Here is a 20,558-nt window from a genome sequence, read left to right as displayed (position 1 = left end):
GTGAAGAATCCTGACCAAAGGGATCCAAGACCACTAAGTTTGGGGCCCCCTCTGTCACATGGCTGGACCTGGGGATCCCTGGAGCACAGTCCCTCCTGGCCAGGTAGAGCATGAGTGAGAGAGCATTCCTGCTTTATTTCTTTGTATTAGTGTATCTAATGCCATGTCTCTCCATTCATTTTGGTGACATATGTACAGGGAAAATAAAAATGTTCTTCTCTCTCAACTTTCACTGTCACTGAATGAATTGTTAAATCTTAATTTAGTATTGAAAATCTTAATTTGAATTTTTAAAGCATTTATGTCTGTTATTACCCATCAGATTGTCATGAATCTGGGTTTTTAAAATCTGAAGCATATATCATTTGGGGTCCTTCTTTCAAGAATCCAGAAATAGGTCCGAAATTGAAATATTTAGAAAACCACAAGTTAAACATTTTTAAAAATCACAAAAGCCAACATATGTAGTAACATTTAACTTCCTAAGACATCTAATAGTTGCCACTGTACATTGGCTGCACAATTTTTTCCTTTTTTTAAAAACAACTTTATTGAGGTATTATTTACATGTCATGAAATTTCCCATTTTTAGTATACAATTCAATGAATTTTAGTAACTATAACAAATTGTGCAGCCATTACCACAATTCAGTTTTAGAACATTTCCATAACCCCAACAAGATCCCCTTGCCCACTTGCAGGTCCTGAAAACAACTAATCTACTTTCTGTCTCAATTGATTTGATGTCCAGACTTTTCATACAAATGCAGTTGTACAATATGTGGGGTCTTCTGTGTCTGGCTTCTTTCACTTATCATAATGTTTTTGAGATTCATCCATGCTTTAGCATGTACCAGTACATCATTCTTTTTAATTACCAAATAATATTCCATTGTATGAATATACCACATTTTCCTTGTCCATTCATTAGTTAATGAACATTTGTGTTGTTTTCACTTATTGACATTTATAAATAATAATACTGTAAACGTTCATGTACAAGTTTTTGTGTGGGTATTTTCATTTATTGCATACAGATACCTAGGAGTGTAATTGTGGGGTCATATGGTAAATTTATTGCATTTATCTTTTAGGGTGCGCCCCACATTCTACTTTCTAGTAGAATTATTTATTCTCTTGTTCTACCTTCTACACCAGTCTGGGAATACCTTGAGAGCAGGAACCAGGCTTCACTCATGATTGTTTCCCCCATTATGCCTTGTTTATTGTTTGGTAAATGAACAATGGGTTCTGTCCAATCACTCTGATGCAGGAAAGAAAACAATGTTACTCAAGCCTGGGCTCTGAAGTGTGAGGCTGAGGCACATAATGGGCCAACAAAAATTGAGGATCAGCAAAAGGAGTATAGGAAACTACGCTCAATTGCATTATTGTTGCCAATTCTTCAACCCTCTCCATATCTCTTCTCTTTGCTGTGTGACTTTCCATATGCTTCCACTGAAGGTACAGTCTATTTCCCTGCCCCACTGATGTTGGGCATGGTCATATGACTTGCTCTTGCCAATGAGGTAGGCACAAGTGACAGTGTACCAGCCCTGAGACTAAGCTTAACAGTCACGTGTTTCTACTGCCCCTCCAGAAGCTTCTGTCATCACTATGATAAGAACTTGTCCTGGGTAGCCCTGTGGTCTAGGGAGGATGAGAGAGACACATGGAAAAGACCTATATGTAATTTGCAGTTGGATCCAGTTGAGCCTGGACCAGCTGACTCCCAGCCAACCTATAGACTTAAGAATGAGAATAAATGATGGTTCTGTTAAGCTACTGAGTTTTGGGGTGTTTCATTATACAGGATTAGTGTGGCAATTGTTGACTGATATAGAAACCAAATAAAGATTATCCTACACAGGTATAAAGCCAGGATACTTCAGACTTGGAATTCTGAATGTAGATCTCATTGGCACAGAAGTGGAAGCTAGAACATATGCCAACAGGAATGGATAAAGACAGAGTGGTTAGGTGAGTGCTTGTCAGTTGAAGAGATTGAGAAGGGTGTGGAAGGCCAATAATAATATTTTATATTAATACATTATATATAATATAAATATTATTATACCAACAGTTATCCTTCATGGATCAAAATGCTAGGCACTGTGGTAGAAACTTTAGCAGACATTTTTCATTTATTCCTTACAATATTCTTGCTATTAGAAAATGAGGGTAAGTGGGAATTCCCTGGCAGTCCAGGCGTTAGGACTCGGTGCTTTCACCGCCGTGGCGCCAGGGTTCAATCCCTGGTTGGGGAATTAAGTTTCTGTAAGCCACACGGTGTAGCCAAAAAAAAAAAAAAAAAAAAAAAAAAAAGAGGGCAATCAAGCACTGAGAGAGTTATAAATAACTACCTTTGGTCAGATACCTGGCAAGGAGCTGAATTTGAACCCATAAATTTAAACCCAGGTACTCCAAAGCCAGTGGACTGGGCTGTCTCCCTGTGTGTGTGTACACGTAAGGCAAACAGACTAGTTAACACTAGTACTTTAGAATGTGGGGGTACTTCCTGAAATATAGAAGACATAAATTGATACTTACCAGCTCAAGAAGGGAAGAAAGGTTTTGGTAAGTAATAAGTCCTTAATATGTTATGCAAGAAAATGAAGATATCTGGGAAGTTAATTGAGTATTTTTGGTTTAATATCAGTAGAGTCAGGTCTAGGCTGGATAAACTGTCCCATCCATCCATCCATCCTCCACCCATCTGAGTTGTGTTCCCAAGGCGGCTGCCTAACCCTGATTTGCAGTTTTTTGGTTTTGTCAGGCACTGACATTTCCACTTCTCTTGCCTATGCTACAAATTTGTGATATGATTTCTATACTCCCAACTTCACCCCATTATCTTCTACTCTTATCTGCTTTTACAGCCCTCCACAGACCCCTTGATACTTATCCTTGATAGTGTAAAGAGATTATTAAAGTTATTAGGAACAACATTTGGAGTTGGGAGACAGGGGCATTTAAAATGGAACCCTGAGGTTCATTAGTAGTTTGGCATCTGCCACCTGGATCTTTCTTTCCTTTGAATCCTCCTTAGGCCAGATCAGCACCTGGAAAATGTTGCTGATGCCTGATACCTGTATTTAGAATATTCTTTTTTCATGTACCTGCTTGGAAGCTTATATTAATGTCATCTTCTTATTCTCCTTAAGGTCTGCTCTTTGGAAGATCCACAGAACTCTCTAGATTGAAAAGTTCTGTTGTGTGCTGGATAGTAGGCATTTATAAACTGCCTAGTGTGTGCAGTGTGCTATGCTTGGTGCTCTCTGCTTACAGTATAGAAGCTTAAAATCTCTTAGCCTATAGTGTAGAAGCTTTAAATGTCCAGATTCTTGTCATATACTGATGTAAAACAACAGGGAAAAAACCTTTGATCTGTGGAGGCAGCTTGCTCAAATGCACATAAACATGTTTTTCTCTCATGATGGTAATGATAAATGGTGTCTAGTAGTTCATAATGTCCTTTCACAAAGTCACAGCAGGGCTTCTCAACCTTGGCACTATTAATATTTGGGGCCAGATAATTCTTTGTTGTGGGGAGCCATCCTGTGCACTGTAGGATGTTTAGCAGCATCCCTAGCCTCTACTCACTTAGATGTGAGCAGCACCCCCACCAACCAGTTGTGACAATCAAAAAAGTCTCCAGACTTTGCCAAATGCTCCCTTCCCTGGGGGGCATTATCACCTCTAGTTGAGGATCACTGCCTCACATAATTCTCAGAACAATTCTATTTTTCTGGAAAGATGGAGTAGATGTACTTTTTCCCTGTTCATTCCTCTAAGTACAAATAATTCCCTGGAAATTACAAATAAATCAAACATAAGAAGGCTCTGAAATGTGGAGAGAAGAAGGCAGAAAGGCAACGGTTCTTGGGACCTAAGGAGTCTGCACTTACTTTCAGTGTGTGGGAGGTGGGGTTTCCCCACACCATCATGCAATTCTTCTTTTTTTTTGGTAATTAATTAATTAATTAATTTTGGGCTGCGTTGGGTCTTCATTGCTGCGTGCCGGCTTTCTCTAGTTGTGGCAACGGGGGCTACTCTTCATTGCAGTGCGCAGGCTTCTCATTGCGGTGGCTTCTCTTGTTGCGGAGTATGGGCTCTAGGCGCACAGGCTTCAGTAGTTGCAGCATGTGGGCTCAGTAGTTGTGGCTTGCGAGCTCCAGAACGCAGGCTTAGCAGTTGTGGCGCACGGGTTCAGTTGCTCTGTGGCATGTGGGATCTTCCCGGACCAGGGCTTGAACCCGTGTCCCCTGCATGGCAGGCGGATTCGTAACCATTGGGCCACCAGGGAAGTCCCCCATCATGCAATTCTTGGACACCAGCTGGGTGTCCTACAATTCAACTCAATTCTGACACTGTTTACCTGGAGATAGCATTAGATTCCACATGTTAATGGCTCAGATCCACAAGACTGATCCCTTCACTTCAGATGCCAATCTCAAGTCCAAGTTGTCACCTGGGCTTCTGATAGGATATAGATTCCAATGACCCCTTCCTTGGGTTTGATAACTTTGCTAGAGCTGCTCACAGAACTCAAGAGAAACATTTTATTTATTGGATTACCAGGTTATTATAAAAGGATATAATTCAGGAACAGCCAGATGGAAGAGATGTATAGGGCAAGGTATGGGGGACAAATGAGGAGCTTCCATGCCCTCTCTAGGTGTGCCACTCTCCCCACATCTCTGAGTGTTCACCATCCCAGAAGCTCTCTGAACCTGGCCCTTTGGGCTTTTATGGAGGCCTCATTACATGGGCATGATTGATTAAATCACTGGCCACTGGTGATTGAACTCAATCTCCAGCCCCTCTCCACTCCCTGGAAGTTGGGGGGGTGGGGGTGGGACTGAAAATTCCAACCCTCTAATAACATGGTTGGTTCTCCTGGCAACCAGTCCTCATCATTAGTCATTGTCCAAAAGTCACCTTATTAACATAACAAGAGACACCTTTATCTTTCATTTTAGGAAATTACAAGGATTTTAGGAGCTCTGTGCCAGAAATAGGGACAAAGACTAAATATATGTTCATTATAAATCACAATATCACAGGACCCAAGGAACAAAATGGTGGTCAGTTCTTTGGGTTTTCTTTTTGCCTTGTATATCCTAGACTTAGAGCTGAAGAAGCCAACAATCCAGGAATGCCACAGGGTGCAGACAAAAAAAAAAAAAAAGCACCCACCCCCAGAATCTCTAGTCAAAATGCTAGGGGGGAGCTTCAAGATGGTGGAAGAGTAAGACGTGGAGATCACCTTCCTCCCCACAAATACATCAGAAATACATCTACATGTGGAACAACTCCCACAGAACACCTATTGAACGCTGGCAGAAGACCTCAGACCTCCCAAAAGGCAAGAACTCCCCACGTACCAGGATAGGGCAAAAGAAAAAAGAAAAAACAGAGACAAAAGAATAGGGATGGGACCTGCACCAGTGGGAGGGAGCTGGGAAGGAGGAAATGTTTCCACACACTAGAAGCCCCTTCACGGGTGGAGACTGCGGGTGGTGGATGGGGGAGGCTTCAGAGCCACAGAGGAGAGTGCAGCAACAGGGGTACAGAGGGAAAAGCGTAGAGATTCCCACACAGAGGATCGGTGCCGACCAGCACTCACCAGCCCAAGAGGTTGTTTGCTCGCCTGCTGGGGCGGGTGGGGGCTGGGAGCTGAGGCTCGGGCTTCGGAGCTCAGACCCCAGGGAGAGGACTGGGGTTGGCTGGGTGAACACAACCTGAAGGGGGCAAGTGCACCACAGCTAGCTGTAAGGGAGTCCGCAAAAAAGTCTGGAACTGCCGAAGAGGCAAGAGACTTTTCTAGCCTCTTTGTTTCCTGGTGCGCGAGGAGAGGGCCACTTAAAGGAGCTCCAGAGATGGGTGTGAGCTGTGGCTATCAGTGCAGACCCCAAAGACGGGCATGAGATGCTAAGGCTGCTGCTGCAGCCACCAAGAAGCCTGTGTGCAAGCACAGGTCGTTATCCACACCTCCCCTCCCAGAGCCTGTGCAGCCCACCACTGCCAGGGTGCCGTGATCCAGGGACAACTTCCCAGGGAGAACACACGGCGTGCCTGAGGCTGTTGCAATGTTACGCTGGGCTCTGCCGCCGCAGGCTCGCCCTGCATTCCGTACCCCTCCCTCCTCTGGCCTGAGTGAGCCAGAGCCCCTGAATCAGCTGCTCCTTTAACCCCGTCCTATCTGAGCAAAGAACAGACACCCTCAGGTGACCTACGTGCAGAGGTGGGGCCAAATCCAAAGATGAATCCCAGGAGTGGTGGGAACAAAGAAGAGAAAGGGAAATATCTCAAAGCAGCCTCAGGAGCAGTGGATTAAATCTCCACAGTCAACTAGATGTACCCTACCTCTGTGGAATAACTGAATAGACAATGAATCATCCCAAATTGAGGAGGTGGACTTTGGGAGCAATGATATACATATATATTTCCCTTTTTCTCTTTTTGTGAGTGTGAATGTGTATGATTCTGTGTGTGATTTTGTCTGTATAGCTCTGCTTTTACCATTTGTCCTAGGGTTCTGTCTGTCAATTTTTTGGGTTTTTTTAGTATAGTTTTAGTGCTTGTTATCATTGGTGGATTTGGTTTTTGGTTTGGTTGCTCTCTTCTTTCTTTTTGTTTTAATTACTTTAAAAAATATTTTTAATTATTTTTTAATTTTTATTTTAATAACTTTATTTTATTTTACTTTATTTTATTTTATTTTATCTTCTTCTTTCTTTCTTTCTTTTCTTTTCTCCCTTTGATTCTGAGATGTGTGGATGACAGGCTCTTGGTGCTCCAGCCAGGCGTCAGGGCTGTGCCTCTGAGGTGGGAGAGCCAAGTTCAGGACATTGGTCCACAAGAGACCTCCCAGCTCCATGTAATATCAAACGGCGAAAATCTCCCAGAGATCACGATCTCAATGCCAAGGCCCAGCTCCACTCAACGACCAGCAAGCTACAGTGCTGGGCACCCTATGCCAAACAACTAGCAAGACAGGAACACAACCCCACCCATTAGCAGAGAGGCAGCCTAAAATTATAAAAAGGCCACAGACATCCCAAAACACACCACCAGACATGGACCTGCCCACCAGAAAGACAAGATCCAGCCTCACCCACCAGAACACAGGCAATAGTCCCCTCCACCAGGAGGCCTACCCAGCCCACTGAACTAACCGTAGCCACTGGGGGCAGACACCAAAAACAACAGGAACTACGAACCTGCAGCCTGTGAAAAGGAGACCGCAAAAACAGTAAGTTAAGCAAAGTGAGAAGACAGAAAAACACACAGCAGATGAAGGAGCAAGGTAAAAAACCACCAGACCTAACAAATGAAGAGGAAATAGGCAGTCTACCTGAAAAAGAATTCAGAATGATGATAGTAAAGATGATCCAAAATCTTGGAAATAGAATGGAGAAAAGACAAGAAACGTTTAACAAGGACCTAAAAGAACTAAAGAGCAAACAAACTGTGATGAACAACAAAATAAATGAAATTAAAAATTCTCTACAAGGGATCAATAGCAGAAAAACTGAGGGAGAAGAACAGAAAAGTGACCTGGAAGATAAAATAGTGGAAATAACTACTGCAGAGCAGAATAAAGAAAAAAAAAAAAAAAAGAAAAGAATTGAGGACAGTCGCAGAGACCTCTGGGACAACACTAAACGCACCAACATTCGAATTATAGGGGTCCCAGAAGACGAAGAGAAAAAGAAAGGGACTGAGAAAATATCTGAAGAGATTATAGTTGAAAACTTGCCTAATATGGGAAAGGAAAGAGTTAATCAAATCCAGGAAGCACAGAGAGTCCCATACAGGATAAATCCAAGGAGAAACACGCCAAGACACATATTAATCAAACTATCAGAAATTAAATACAAAGAACAAATATTAAAAGCAGCAAGGGAAAAACAACAAATAACACACAAGGGAAGCCCCATAAGGTTAAGAGCTGATCTTTCAGCAGAAACTCTGCAAGCCAGAAGGGAGTAGCAAGACATATTTAAAGTGATGAAAGGGAAAAACCTACAACCAAGATTACTCTACCCAGCAAGGATCTCATTCAGATTTGATGGAGAAATTAAAACCTTTACAGACAAGCAAAAGCTAAGAGAATTCAGCACCACCAAACTAGCTTTACAACAAATGCTAAAGGAACTTCTCCAGGCAGGAAACACAAGAGAAGGAAAAGACCTACAATAACAAACCCAAAACAATTAAGAAAATGGTAATAGGAACATACATATTGATAATTACCATAAATGTAAATGGATTAAATACTCCAACCAAAAGACATAGACTGGCTGAATGGATACAAAAAGAAGACCGGTATATATGCTGTCTACAAGAGACCCACTTCATGCCTACAGACCCATACAGACTGAAAGTGAGGGGAAAGAAAAAGATATTCCATGCAAATGGAAATCAAAAGAACGCTGGAGTAGCAATTCTCATAACAGACAACATAGACTTTAAAACAAAGACTATTACAAGAGACAAAGAAGGACACTACATAATGATCAAGGAATGAGTCCAAGAAGAAGACATAACAATTGTAAATATTTATGCACCCAACATAGAAGCACGTCAATACATAAGGCAAATACTAACAGTCATAAAAGGGGAAATCAACAGTAATACAATAATAGTAGTGGACTTTAACACCCCACATTTACCAATGGACAGATCATCCAAAATGAAAATAAATAAGGAAACACAAGCTTTAAATGATACAATAAACAAGATGGACTTAATTGCTATTTATAGGACATTCCATCCAAAAACAACACAATACAGTTTCTTCTCAAGTGCTCATGGAACATTCTCCAGGATAGATCATATCTTGGGTCACAAATCAAGCCTTGGTAAATTTAGAAAAACTAAAATCATATCAAGTATCTTTTCTGACCACAACACTATGAGACTAGATATCAATTCCAGGAAAAAATCCGTAAAAAATACAAACACATGGAGGCTAAACAATACACTGTGTAATAACCAAGAGATCACTGAAGAAATCAAAGAGGAAATCAAAAACTACATAGAAACAAATGACAAACACGACGACCCAAATCCTATGGGATGCAGCAAAAGCTGTTGTAAGAGGGAAGTTTATAGCAATACAATCCTACCTTAAGAAACAAGAAACATCTCAAATAAACAACCTAACCTTACACCTAAAGTAATTAGAGAAAGAAGAACAAAAAAACCCCAAAGTTAGCAGAAGGAAAGAAATCATGAAGATCAGATCAGAAATAAATGAAAACGAAATGAAGGAAACGATAGCAAAGATCAATAAAACTAAAAGCTGGTTCTTTGAGAAGATAAACAAAATTGTTAAACCATTAGCCACACTCATCAAGAAAAAAAGGTAGAAGACTCAAATCAATAGAACTAGAAATGAAAATGGAGAAGTAACAACTGACACTGCAGAAATACAAAGGATCATGAGAGACTACTACCAGCAACTATATGCCAAAAAATGGACAACCTGGAAGAAATGCACAAATTCTTAGAAAAGCACAACTTTCTGAGACTGAACCAGGAAGAAATAGAAAATATGAACAGACCAATCACAAGCACTGAAATTGAAACTGTGATTTAAAATCTTCCAACAAACAAAAGCCCAGGACCAGATGGCTTCACAGGCGAATTCTATCAAACATTTAGAGAAGAGCTAACATCTATACTTCTCAAACTCTTCCAAAATATAGCAGAGGGAGGAACACTCCCAAACTCATTCTGCAAGGCCACCATCACCCTGATACCAAAACCAAAGATGTCACAAAGAAAGAAAACTATAGGCCTATATCACTGATGAACATAGAGGCAAAAATCCTCAACAAAATGCTAGCAAACAGAATCCAAGAGCACATTAAAGGCATCATACACCATGATCAAGTGGGGTTTATCCCAGGAATGCAAGGATTCTTCAATATATGCAAATCAATCAATGTGATAAACCATATTAACAAATTCAAGGAGAAAAACCATATGATCATCTCAATAGAAGCAAAGAAAGCTTTCAACAAAATTCAACACCCATTTATGATAAAAACCCTCCAGAAAGTAGGCATAGAGGGAACTTACCTCAACATTAACAAAAGCTATATATGTCAAACCCACAGTCAACATCGTCCTCAATGGTGAAAAACTGAAACCATTTCCACTAAGATCAGGAACAAAACAAGGTTGCCCACTCTCACCACTATTATTCAACATAGTTTTGGAAGTTTTAGCCACAGCACTCAGAGAAGAAAAAGAAATAAAAGGAATCCAAGTCGGAAAAGAAGAAGTAAAGCTGTCATTGTTTGCAGATGACATGATACTATACACAGAGAATCCTAAACATGCTACCAGAAAACTACTACAGCTAATCAATGAATTTGGTAAAGTAGCAGGATATAAAATTAATGCACAGAAATCTCTTGCATTCCTATACACTAATGATGAAAAATATGAAAGTGAAATTAAAGAAACACTCCCATTTACCACTGGAACAAAAAGAGTAAAATATCTCGGAATAGGGCTTCCCTGGTGGCGCAGTGGTTGAGAATCTGCCTGCCAATACAGGGGACACGGGTTCGAGCCCTGGTCTGGGAAGATCCCACATGCCGCGGAGCTACTAGGTCCGTGAGCCACAACTGCTGAGCCTGCGCGTCTGGAGCCTGTGCTCCGCAACAAGAGAGGCCACGACAGTGAGAGGCCCGCGCACCGCGATGAAGAGTGGCCCCCGCTTGCCGCAACTGGAGAAAGCCCTTGCACAGAAACGAAGACCCAACACAGCCAATAAATAAATAAATAAAATTAAAAAAAAAAAAAAAAGAACATTCCTTTAAAAAAAAAAAAAAAAAATCTCGGAATAAACCTACCTAAGGAGACAAAAGACCTGTATGCAGGAAATTATAAGACACTGATGAAAGAAATTAAAGATGATACAAACAGATGGAGAGATATACCATGTTCTTGGATTGGAAGAATCAACATTGTGAAAATGACTCTACTACCCAAAGCAATCTACAGATTCAATGCAATCCCTATCAAGCTACCAGTGGCATTTTTCACAGAACTAGAACAAAAAATTTCACAATTTGTACGGAAACACAAAAGACCCCGAAGAGCCAAAGCAATCTTTAGAAAGAAAAACGAGTGGGAGGATTCAGGCTCCCTGACTTCAGACTATACTACAAAGCTAAAGTAATCAAGACAGTATGGTACTGGCACAAAAACAGAAATACAGATCAATGGAACAGGAGAGAAAGCCCAGAGATAAACCCATGCACATATGGTCACCTTATCTTTGATAAAGGAGGCAAGAATATAGAGTGGAGAAAAGACAGCCTCTTCAATAAGTCGTGCTGGGAAAACTGGACAGCTACATGTAAAAGAATGAAATTAGAACATTCTTTAACAACATACACAAAAATAAACTCAAAATGGATTAAAGACCTAAATGTAAGGCCAGACACTATTAAACTCTTAGAGGAAAACATAGGCAGAACACTCCATGACATAAATCACAGCAAGATGCTTTTTGACCCACCTCCTACAGAAATGGAAATAAAAACAAAAATAAACAAATGGGACCTAATGACACTTAAAAGCTTATGCACAACAAAGGAAACCATAAACAAGACGACAAGACAACCCTCAGAATGGGAGAAAATATTTGCAAATGAAGCAACTGACAAAGGATTAATCTCAAAAATTTACAAGCAGCTCATGCAGCTCAATTTCAAAAAAAGAAACAACCCAATCCAAAAATGGGCAGAAGACCTAAATAGACATTTCTCCAAAGAAGATATACAGATTGCCAACAAACACATGAAAGACTGCTCAACATCACTAATCATTAGAGAAATGCAAATCGAAACTACAATGACATATCTCACACTGGTCAGAATGGCCATCATCAAAAAATCTACAAACAATAAATGCTGGAGAGGGTGTGGAGAAAAGGGAACCCTCTTGCACTGCTGGCGGGAATGTAAATTGATACAGCCACTATGGAGAACAGTATGGACGCCCCTTATTAAACTAAAAATAGAACTACCATATGACCCAGCAATCCCACTACTGGGCATATACCCTGAGAAAACCATAATTCAAAAAGAGTCATGTACCAAAATGTTCATTGCAGCTCTATTTACAATAGCCAGGACATGGAAGCAACCTAAGTGTCCATCATCGGATGAATGGATAAAGAAGATGTGGCACATATATACAATGGAATATTACTCAGCCATAAAAAGAAATGAAATGGAGGTATTTGTAGTGAGGTGGATGGAGTTAGAGTCTGTTATACAGAGTGAAGTAAGTCAGAAAGAGAAAAACAAATACAGTATGCTAACACATATATATAGAATCTAAGGGAAAATAAAGGTCATGAAGAACCTAGTGGCAAGATGGGAATAAAGACACAGACCTACTAGAGAATGGACTTGAGGATATGGGGAGGGGGAGGGGTAAGATGTGACAGGGTGAGAGAGTGGCATAGACATATATACACTACCAAATGTAAAATAGATAGCTAGTGGGAAGCAACCGCATAGCACAGGGAGATCAGCTCGGTGCTTTGTGACCACCTAGAGCAGTGGGATAGGGAGGGTGGGAGGGAGGGAGATGCAAGAGGGAAGAGATATAGGAACATATGTATATGTATAACTGATTCACTTTGTTATAAAGCAGAAACTAACACACCATTGTAAAGCAATTATACTCCAATAAAGATGTTTAAAAATAAATAAATAAATAAATAAGTTAATTAATTAATTAAATTTAAAAAAATACTGTAGAAGGAATCAATAGCAGAATAATTGAGGCAGAAGAATGGATAAATGATCTGGAAGATAAAATAGTGGAAATAACTGCCATAGAGCAGAATGAAGAAAAAAGAATAAAAAGAATTGAAGACAGTCTCAGAGACCTCTGGGACATTAAATGCACCAACATTCGAATTATAGGGGTCCCAGGAGAAGAAGAGAAAAAGAAAGGGTCTGAGAAAATATTTGAAGAGATTATAGTTGAAAACTTCCCTAACATGGGAAAGGATATAGTCAATCAGGTCCAGGAAGCGCAGAGTCCCATACAGGATAAATCCAAAGAGAAACATGCCAAGATACATATTAATCGAACTATCAAAAATCAAATACAAAGAAAAAATATTAAAAGCAGCAAGGAAAAAGCAATAAATAACATACAAGGGAATCCCCATAAGGTTAACAGCTGATCTTTCAGCAGAAACTCTGCAAGCCAGAAGGGAGTGGTAGGACATATTTAAAGTGATGAAAGGGAAATACCTACAACCAAGATTACTATACCCAGCAAGGATCTCATTCAGGTTTGACAGGGAAATTAAAACCTTTACAGACAGGCAAAAGTTAAGAGAATTCAGCAGCAACAAATGAGCTTCAACAAACGCTAAAGGAACTTCTCTAGGCAGGAAACACAAGAGAAGGAAAAGACCTACAAAACAAACCCAAAACAATTAAGAAAATGGCAATAGGAACATATATATTGATAATTACCTTAAAAGTAAATGGATTCAATGCTCCAACCAAAAGACACAGACTGGCTGAATGGATACAAAAACAAGACCTGTATATATGCTGTGTACAAGAGACCCACTTCAGAGCTAGGGACACACACAGAATGAAAGTGAGGGGATGGAAAAAGATATTCCATGCAAAGGGAAATCAAAAGAAAGCTGGAGTAGCATTTCTCATATCAGACAAGATAGAGTTTAAAATAAAGACTATTACAAGAGAGAAAGAAGGATACTACATAATGATCAAGGGATCAATCCAAGAAGATATAACAATTGAAAATATTTATGCACCCAACTTAGGAGCACCTCAATACATAAGGCAAATGCTAACAGCAAATCGACAGTAACACAATAGTGGGGACTTTAACACCCCACTTTCACCAATTAACAGATCATCCAAAATGAAAATAAATAAGGAAACACAAGCTTTAAATGACACATTAAACAAGATGGACTTAACTGATATTTATAGGACGTTCCATCCAGAAACAACAGAACACACTTTCTTCTCAAGTGCTCATGGAACATTCTCCAGGGTAGATCATATCTTGAGTCACAAATCAAGCCTTGGTAAATTTAAGAAAACTAAAATCGTATCAAGTATCTTTGCAGCCCACAATGCTATGAGACTAGATATAAATTACAGAAAAAAACTGTAAAAAATACAAACACATGGAGGCTAAACAATACGCTACTAAATAAACAAGAGATCACTGAAGAAATCAAAGAGTAAATAAAAAAATATCTAGAAACAAATGACAATGAAAACACAATGACTCAAAACCTATGGGATGCAGCAAAAGCAATTCTAAGAGGGAAGTTTATAGCAATACAATCCTACCTCAAGAAACAAGAAAAATCTCAAATAAACAACCGAACCTTACACGTAATTAGAGAAAGAAGAACAAAAAAAACCCCCAAACTTAGCAGAAGGAAAGAATCATAAAGATCAGAGCAGAAATAAATGAAAAAAGAAATGAAGGACACAAAAGCAAAGATCAATGAAACTAATAGCTCGTTCTGTGAGAAGATAAAAGTGATAAACCATTGGCCAGATGCATCAAGAAAAAATGGGAGAAGACTCAAATCAGTAGAATTGGAAACGAAAAAGGAGAAATAACAACTGACACTGCAGAAATACAAAGGATCATAAGAAACTACTACCAGCAACTATATGCCAATAAAACGGACAACCTGGAAGAAATAGACAAATTATTAGAAAAGCACAACCTTCCAAGACTGAACCAGGAAGAAATAGAAAATATGAACAGACCAATCACAAGCACTGAAAGTGAAACTTGTGATTAAAAATCTTCCAGCAAACAAAAGCCCAGGACCAGATGGCTTCACAGGTGAATTCTATCAAACATTTAGAGAAGAGCTAACACCTATCCTTCTCAAACTCTTCCAAAATATAGCAGAGGGAGGAATACTCCCAAACTCATTCTACGAGGCCACCATCACCCTGATACCAAAACCTGACAAAGAAGTCACAAAAAAAGAAAATTACAGGCCAATATCACTGATGAACATAGATGCAGCAATCCTCAACAAAATACTAGCAAACAGAATCCAAGAGCACATTAAAAGTATCATACACCATGATCAAGTGGGGTTTATCCCAGGAATGGAAGGATTCTTCAGTATAGACAAATCAATGAATGTGATACACCGTATTAACAAATTGAAGGAGAAAAACCATATGATAGGGGCTTCCTTGGTTGCGCAGTGGTTAAGAAGCCTCCTGCCAATGCGGGTGACACGGATTTGAGCCCTGGTCTGGGAAGATCCCACATGCAGCAGAGCAACTAAGCCTGTGCACCACAACTACTGAGCCCACATGCTACAACTACTGAAGCCCGTGTGCCTAGAGCCTATGCTCTGCAACAAGAGAACCCACCACGATGAGAAGGCCGCGCACCGCAACGAAGAGTAGGCTCTTCTTGCCACAGCTAGAGAAAGCCTGTGCAGCAACTAAGACCCAATGCAGCCAAAAAATAAATAAATTTATTTTTTAAAAAAACCCACATGACAATCTCAATAGATGCAGAAAAAGCTTCTGACAAAATTCAACACCCATTTATGATAAAGACTCTCCAGAAAGTGGGCATAGAGGGAACCTACCTCAACATAAAAAAGGCCATATATGACAAACTTACAGCCAACATCATTCTCAATGGTGAAAAACTGAAACCATCTCCTCAAAAATCAGGAACAAGAAAAGGTTGTGCACTCTCACTACTATTATTCAACATAGTTATGGAAGTCCTAGCCATGGCAATCAGAGAAGAAAAAGAAATAAAAGGAATACAAATTGGAAAAGAAGAAGTAAAACTGTCACTGTTTGCAGATGACATGATAGTATATATAGAGAATCCTAAAGATGCTACCAGAGAACTACTAGAGCTAACCAATGAATTTGGTAAAGTATCAGGATACAAAATTAATGCACAGTAATCTCTTGCATTCTTACACACTAATGATGAAAAACCTGAAAGAGAAATTAAGGAAACACTCCTATTTACCACTGCAACAGAAAGAATAAAATAACTAGTAATAAACCTACCTAAGGAGGTAAAAGACCTGTATGCAGAAAACTGTAAGACACTGATGGAAGAAATCTAAGATGATACAAACAGATGGAGAGACATACCATGTTCTTAGATTGGAAGAATCAACACTGTGAAAATGACTATACTACCCAAAGTGACATACAGATTCAGTGCAACCCCTATCAAACTATCAATGGCATTTTTCACAGAACTAGCACAAATTTTACCATTTGTATGGAAACACAAAAAACCCTGAATAGCCAAAGCAATCTTGAGAAAGAAAAACGGAGCTGGAGGAATCAGGTTCCTGGACTTCAGACTATACTACAAAGCTACAGTAATCAAGACAGTATGGTCCTGGCACAAAAACAGAAATATAGATCAATGGAACAGGATAGAAAGCCCAGAGATAAACCCACACATATATGGTCACCTTATGTTTGATAAAGGAGGCAAGAATATACAATGGAGAAAAGGCAGTCTCTTTAATAAGTGGTGCTAGAAAACTGGACAGGTACATGGAAAAGAATGGAATTAGAACACTTCCTAACACCATACACAAAAATAAACTCAAAATGGATTAAAGACCTAAATTTAAGGCCAGTCACTATAAAACTCTTAGAGGAAAACATAGGCAGAACACTTTATGACATAAATCATAGCAAGATCCTTTGTGACCCACACCCTGGAGAAATGGAAATAAAAACAAAAATAAACAAATAGGGCCTAAGGAAACTTAAAAGCTTTTGCACAGCAAAGGAAACCATAAAGAAGACGGAAAAACAACCCTCAGAATGGGAGAAAATATTTGCAAATGAAGCAACTGACAAAGGATTAATCTCCAAAATATAAAAGCAGCTCATGCAGCCCAATATCAAAAAAACAAACAACCCAATCTAAAAATGGGTGGAAGACCTAAACAGACATTTCTCCAAAGAAGATACAGATTGCCAACAAACATATGAAAGGATGGTCAACATCACTAATCATTAAAGAAATGCAAATCAAAACCACAATGAGGTATCACCTCACAGTGGTTAGAATGGCCATCATCAAAAAATCTACAAACAATAAATGCTGGAGAGGGTGTGGAGATAAGGGAACCCTCTTGCACTGTTGGTGGGAATGTAAATTGATACAACCACTATGGAGAACAGTATGGAGGTTCCTTAAGAAAGTAAGAATAGAATTACCATATGACCCAGCAATCCCACTACTGGGTATATTCCCTGAGAAAACCATAATTCAAAGAGAGACATGTACCACAGTGTTCACTGCAGCACTATTTACAATAGCCAGGACATGGATGCAATCTAAGTGTCCACTGACAGATGAATGGATAAAGAAGATGTGGCACATATATACCATGAAATATTACTCAGCCATAAAAAGAAATGAAATTTGAGTTATTTGTAGTGAAGTGGATGGACCTAAAGTTGGTCACACAGAGTGAAGTAAGTCAGAAAGAGGAAAACAAATACCATATGCTAACACACATATATGCAATCTAAAAAAAAAATGGTTCTGATGAACCTAGGGGCAGGACAGGAATAATGACGCAGATGTAGAGAATGGAGCTGGGATGAAGTGAGACAGTAGCACTGACATATATACACTACCAAATGTAAAATGGATAGCTAGTGGGAAGCAGCTGCATAGCACAGGGAGATCAGCTTGGTACTTCATGACCACCTAGAGGGGTGGGATAGGGAGGGTGGGAAGGAGGCGCAAGAGAGCGAGGGGATATGGGGATATATGTATCCATATAGCTGATTCACTTTGTTATATAGCAGAAACTAACACAACACTGTACAATAAAGATTTTATTAAAAAAAAATGGTCAGAGCACAGGGAACTATATTCAATACCCTGTGACAAACCATAATGGAAAAGAATATGAAAAATAATATATATATAACTGAATCACTTTGCTGTACAGCAGAAATTAACACAACATTGTAAATCAACTACGCATCAATTAAAAAAAAAAAAAAAGAGTATATGCTATCATGCCTGATGATGTTAACCTGTCCAAGGTAGTGTTTGTCAGTTTTCTAAACTGTGAAGTTACTTTTTGCCCCCTTCACATACTCTACTCTTTCGAAGTAAGTCACAAAGTACAGCCCTCTCTCAAGGTGTGGGGAGTTAAGGTACACCACCTTGTGAAAGAGTATCTATATACATTATTTGGAATTTTATATAGATTTGTCTCACCTCTCTCGTTTATTTATTCAATCATTTATATCAGCATGTACTCATGGATATTTATTTTATACTTTGGATTTTAATTCAATACTACCTTATATGTTTGTTCAAACTGTTCCAGCTTTGGCCACTGGGAGCTCTTTCAGGTTGGCTTCTGTCCCTCTGACATTCAAAAATTTTTTTTAAATTGTGGTAAAAGATACATAAAATTTACCAACTTAGCTATTTTTAAGGATCAAGTTTAGTATGTTAACTATGTTCACATTTTTGTGCAAAAGACCTCTAGAACTCTTTAAAACTTGCAAAACTAAAACTATTCCCATTGAACAACTCCCCATTTCTCCTTCCCTGCAACACCTGGCAACCACCATTGCATTTTGTTTCAATGAATTTGACTACTTTAGGTACCTCATACAAGTGGAATCACACAGTATTTGTCTTTTTGTGACTGGCTTATTTCACTTTGCTTAATGTCCTCAAGGTTCATCCTTCTTTCTTAAGACTGAATAATATTCAATTGTATGTACAGATTACATTTTCTTTATCCATTTATCCCTCAGTGGACATTTGGGTTGCCCCACCTCTTGGCTGTTGTGAATAATGCTGCAATGAACCTAGGTGTGCAAATATCTTTTCAAGGCCCTGCTTTCAATTCTTTTGGATATGTACACAGAAGTTGACTGTTGGATCATATGGTAGTTCTACTTCTAATTTTTGAGGAACCTCTATACTGTTTCCCATAGTGACTGCAACATTTTACATTCCCACCAACAGTGCACAAGGGTTCCAGTTTCACTGATCCTTGCCAACACTTTTTATCTTGTGTGGTTTCCTCCAACTTTGTGGGTATGGATTTGAATGCGTTTATTCTAGCAGCTAGAGATGCACCATTCAGAGCTCCTTTCAGGAGAATCTGATGTAGGGAGTATAGTTGGTTGACAGCTTCTAGCTACTAAATTTTCAGATCAATGGATCCATCTGTGCTGAGGCCATGGTCACCCTCAGCTGCTCCCAGCCACTGACTGAGCAAGGCATGGGTCCAAAGTCAGGTCATTTCTGCCTGAAGGCTCTCTCTACCTTTGCCTTTACCCTCTCCCCTTTATCTTTCATGTATGCTTCCCCCAATAAATTCTTGCACATCTAATTTTGTCTTGGCATCTGCTTCTTTGACACAGGATTTTGGGAAGAAGTGAAATTAGATATTTAGTCTAGTGTCTTAATATGGAAGTCACTATTAAGTTTTTGTGTTCTTTAAAGATTGCAAATTCCAAGTTTCACTGAACTATGGGAGAATGAATTACTTCTAACATGTTTATTATCTGTGAGAAAGTTTATTGTTCTGATTTACTAAAACTTAAAATATTCCATCAAATTACCCAGGAAAATCCAGGTAGCAAAAATATATAACACTGTCCATTCCTTCAAGAGATTTCAAATAAGTTTTAAAAGGCCATAGAATGATATATATATATATAGATAGATAGATAGATAGATACAGAGATATATATATATATATATATATATATATATATATATACAGGTGCGCACGCACACACACACACACACACACACTATACCATTTAAACAACTACTATGTTCTATACTTAAAAATTCAAGTATAGAAATATACTCTGTAGTGCTGAGGTAACACTGTAACTTTTCCTCAACATGACTACATAGGTGTTTACGGTTAAGTGTGACTATTACTGTGAAGTCTCAAGTCACTTGATCAATTCCATTTCAATTTTAGACCAAAAACAGTATATTATACATGCACCTGAAGGAAATATCAATATGTCTGTGTCCGTGTGTGTGTCCAGGGTTGGAGTGAGGGGAGAAGAGGTATATGCCAGGGAAAAGTTGACTGAACCACACAGATAACTGAATGTTAGAAGTCTCCTGTAGTCGGTAATACAGAAACATACACAGTCTTCGTGTTCAAAGTCTTCATGGGGATTTCTTCTGTAATTTCTAGAATGAAAAGAAGAAGTTTCAAAGAAATCATTTTTCTACCTATTCTGGATGAATATTAAAAATATGTTAACCACCTGGATAGTAAGAAATTCGGCCTCATCTTAAGAGAAAACTAAACTTTGTCCCAGCTACTGGGGGTACTTCTGAACCCTGGGATTTCCTGAGTGATAGGAGCATCTTTTGTCATTTATTGTAGGCCCCTGAACACACCTGATGGTTTATGCTAATGAGATGACTCAGGGTGGAGCTGGCTACACCAGAAAGACCAACCATAT

The 20,558-nt window shown here is 39.2% G+C and overlaps 1 protein-coding gene across 5 annotated transcripts in view; it reads right to left on the bottom strand.

The window, feature by feature from the left end:
* Nucleotides 1-4,548: 4,548 nt before the first annotated feature.
* Nucleotides 4,549-20,558, bottom strand: part of IARS1 (isoleucyl-tRNA synthetase 1) — a 94,906-nt gene continuing 78,896 nt past the window's right edge. For all 5 annotated transcript variants that reach the window (XM_082469596.1, XM_082469594.1, XM_082469593.1 and 2 more), the window contains exons 34-35: nt 10,874-20,280; nt 4,549-10,534 (exon numbers count right to left, since the gene is read on the bottom strand). In XM_082469596.1, coding sequence (XP_082325722.1) covers nt 20,198-20,280 — 83 coding nt within the window. In that variant the 3' untranslated portion in view covers nt 4,549-10,534; nt 10,874-20,197. The remainder of the gene's footprint in view (nt 10,535-10,873; nt 20,281-20,558) is intronic.

Source organism: Balaenoptera physalus (genome assembly GCF_965194825.1).
Source record: "Balaenoptera physalus genome assembly, chromosome: 7".
NCBI lineage: Eukaryota > Metazoa > Chordata > Mammalia > Artiodactyla > Balaenopteridae > Balaenoptera > Balaenoptera physalus.
The sequence above is the reverse complement of the archived record's forward strand: the minus strand, read 5'-3'. Positions and strand labels throughout refer to the sequence as shown.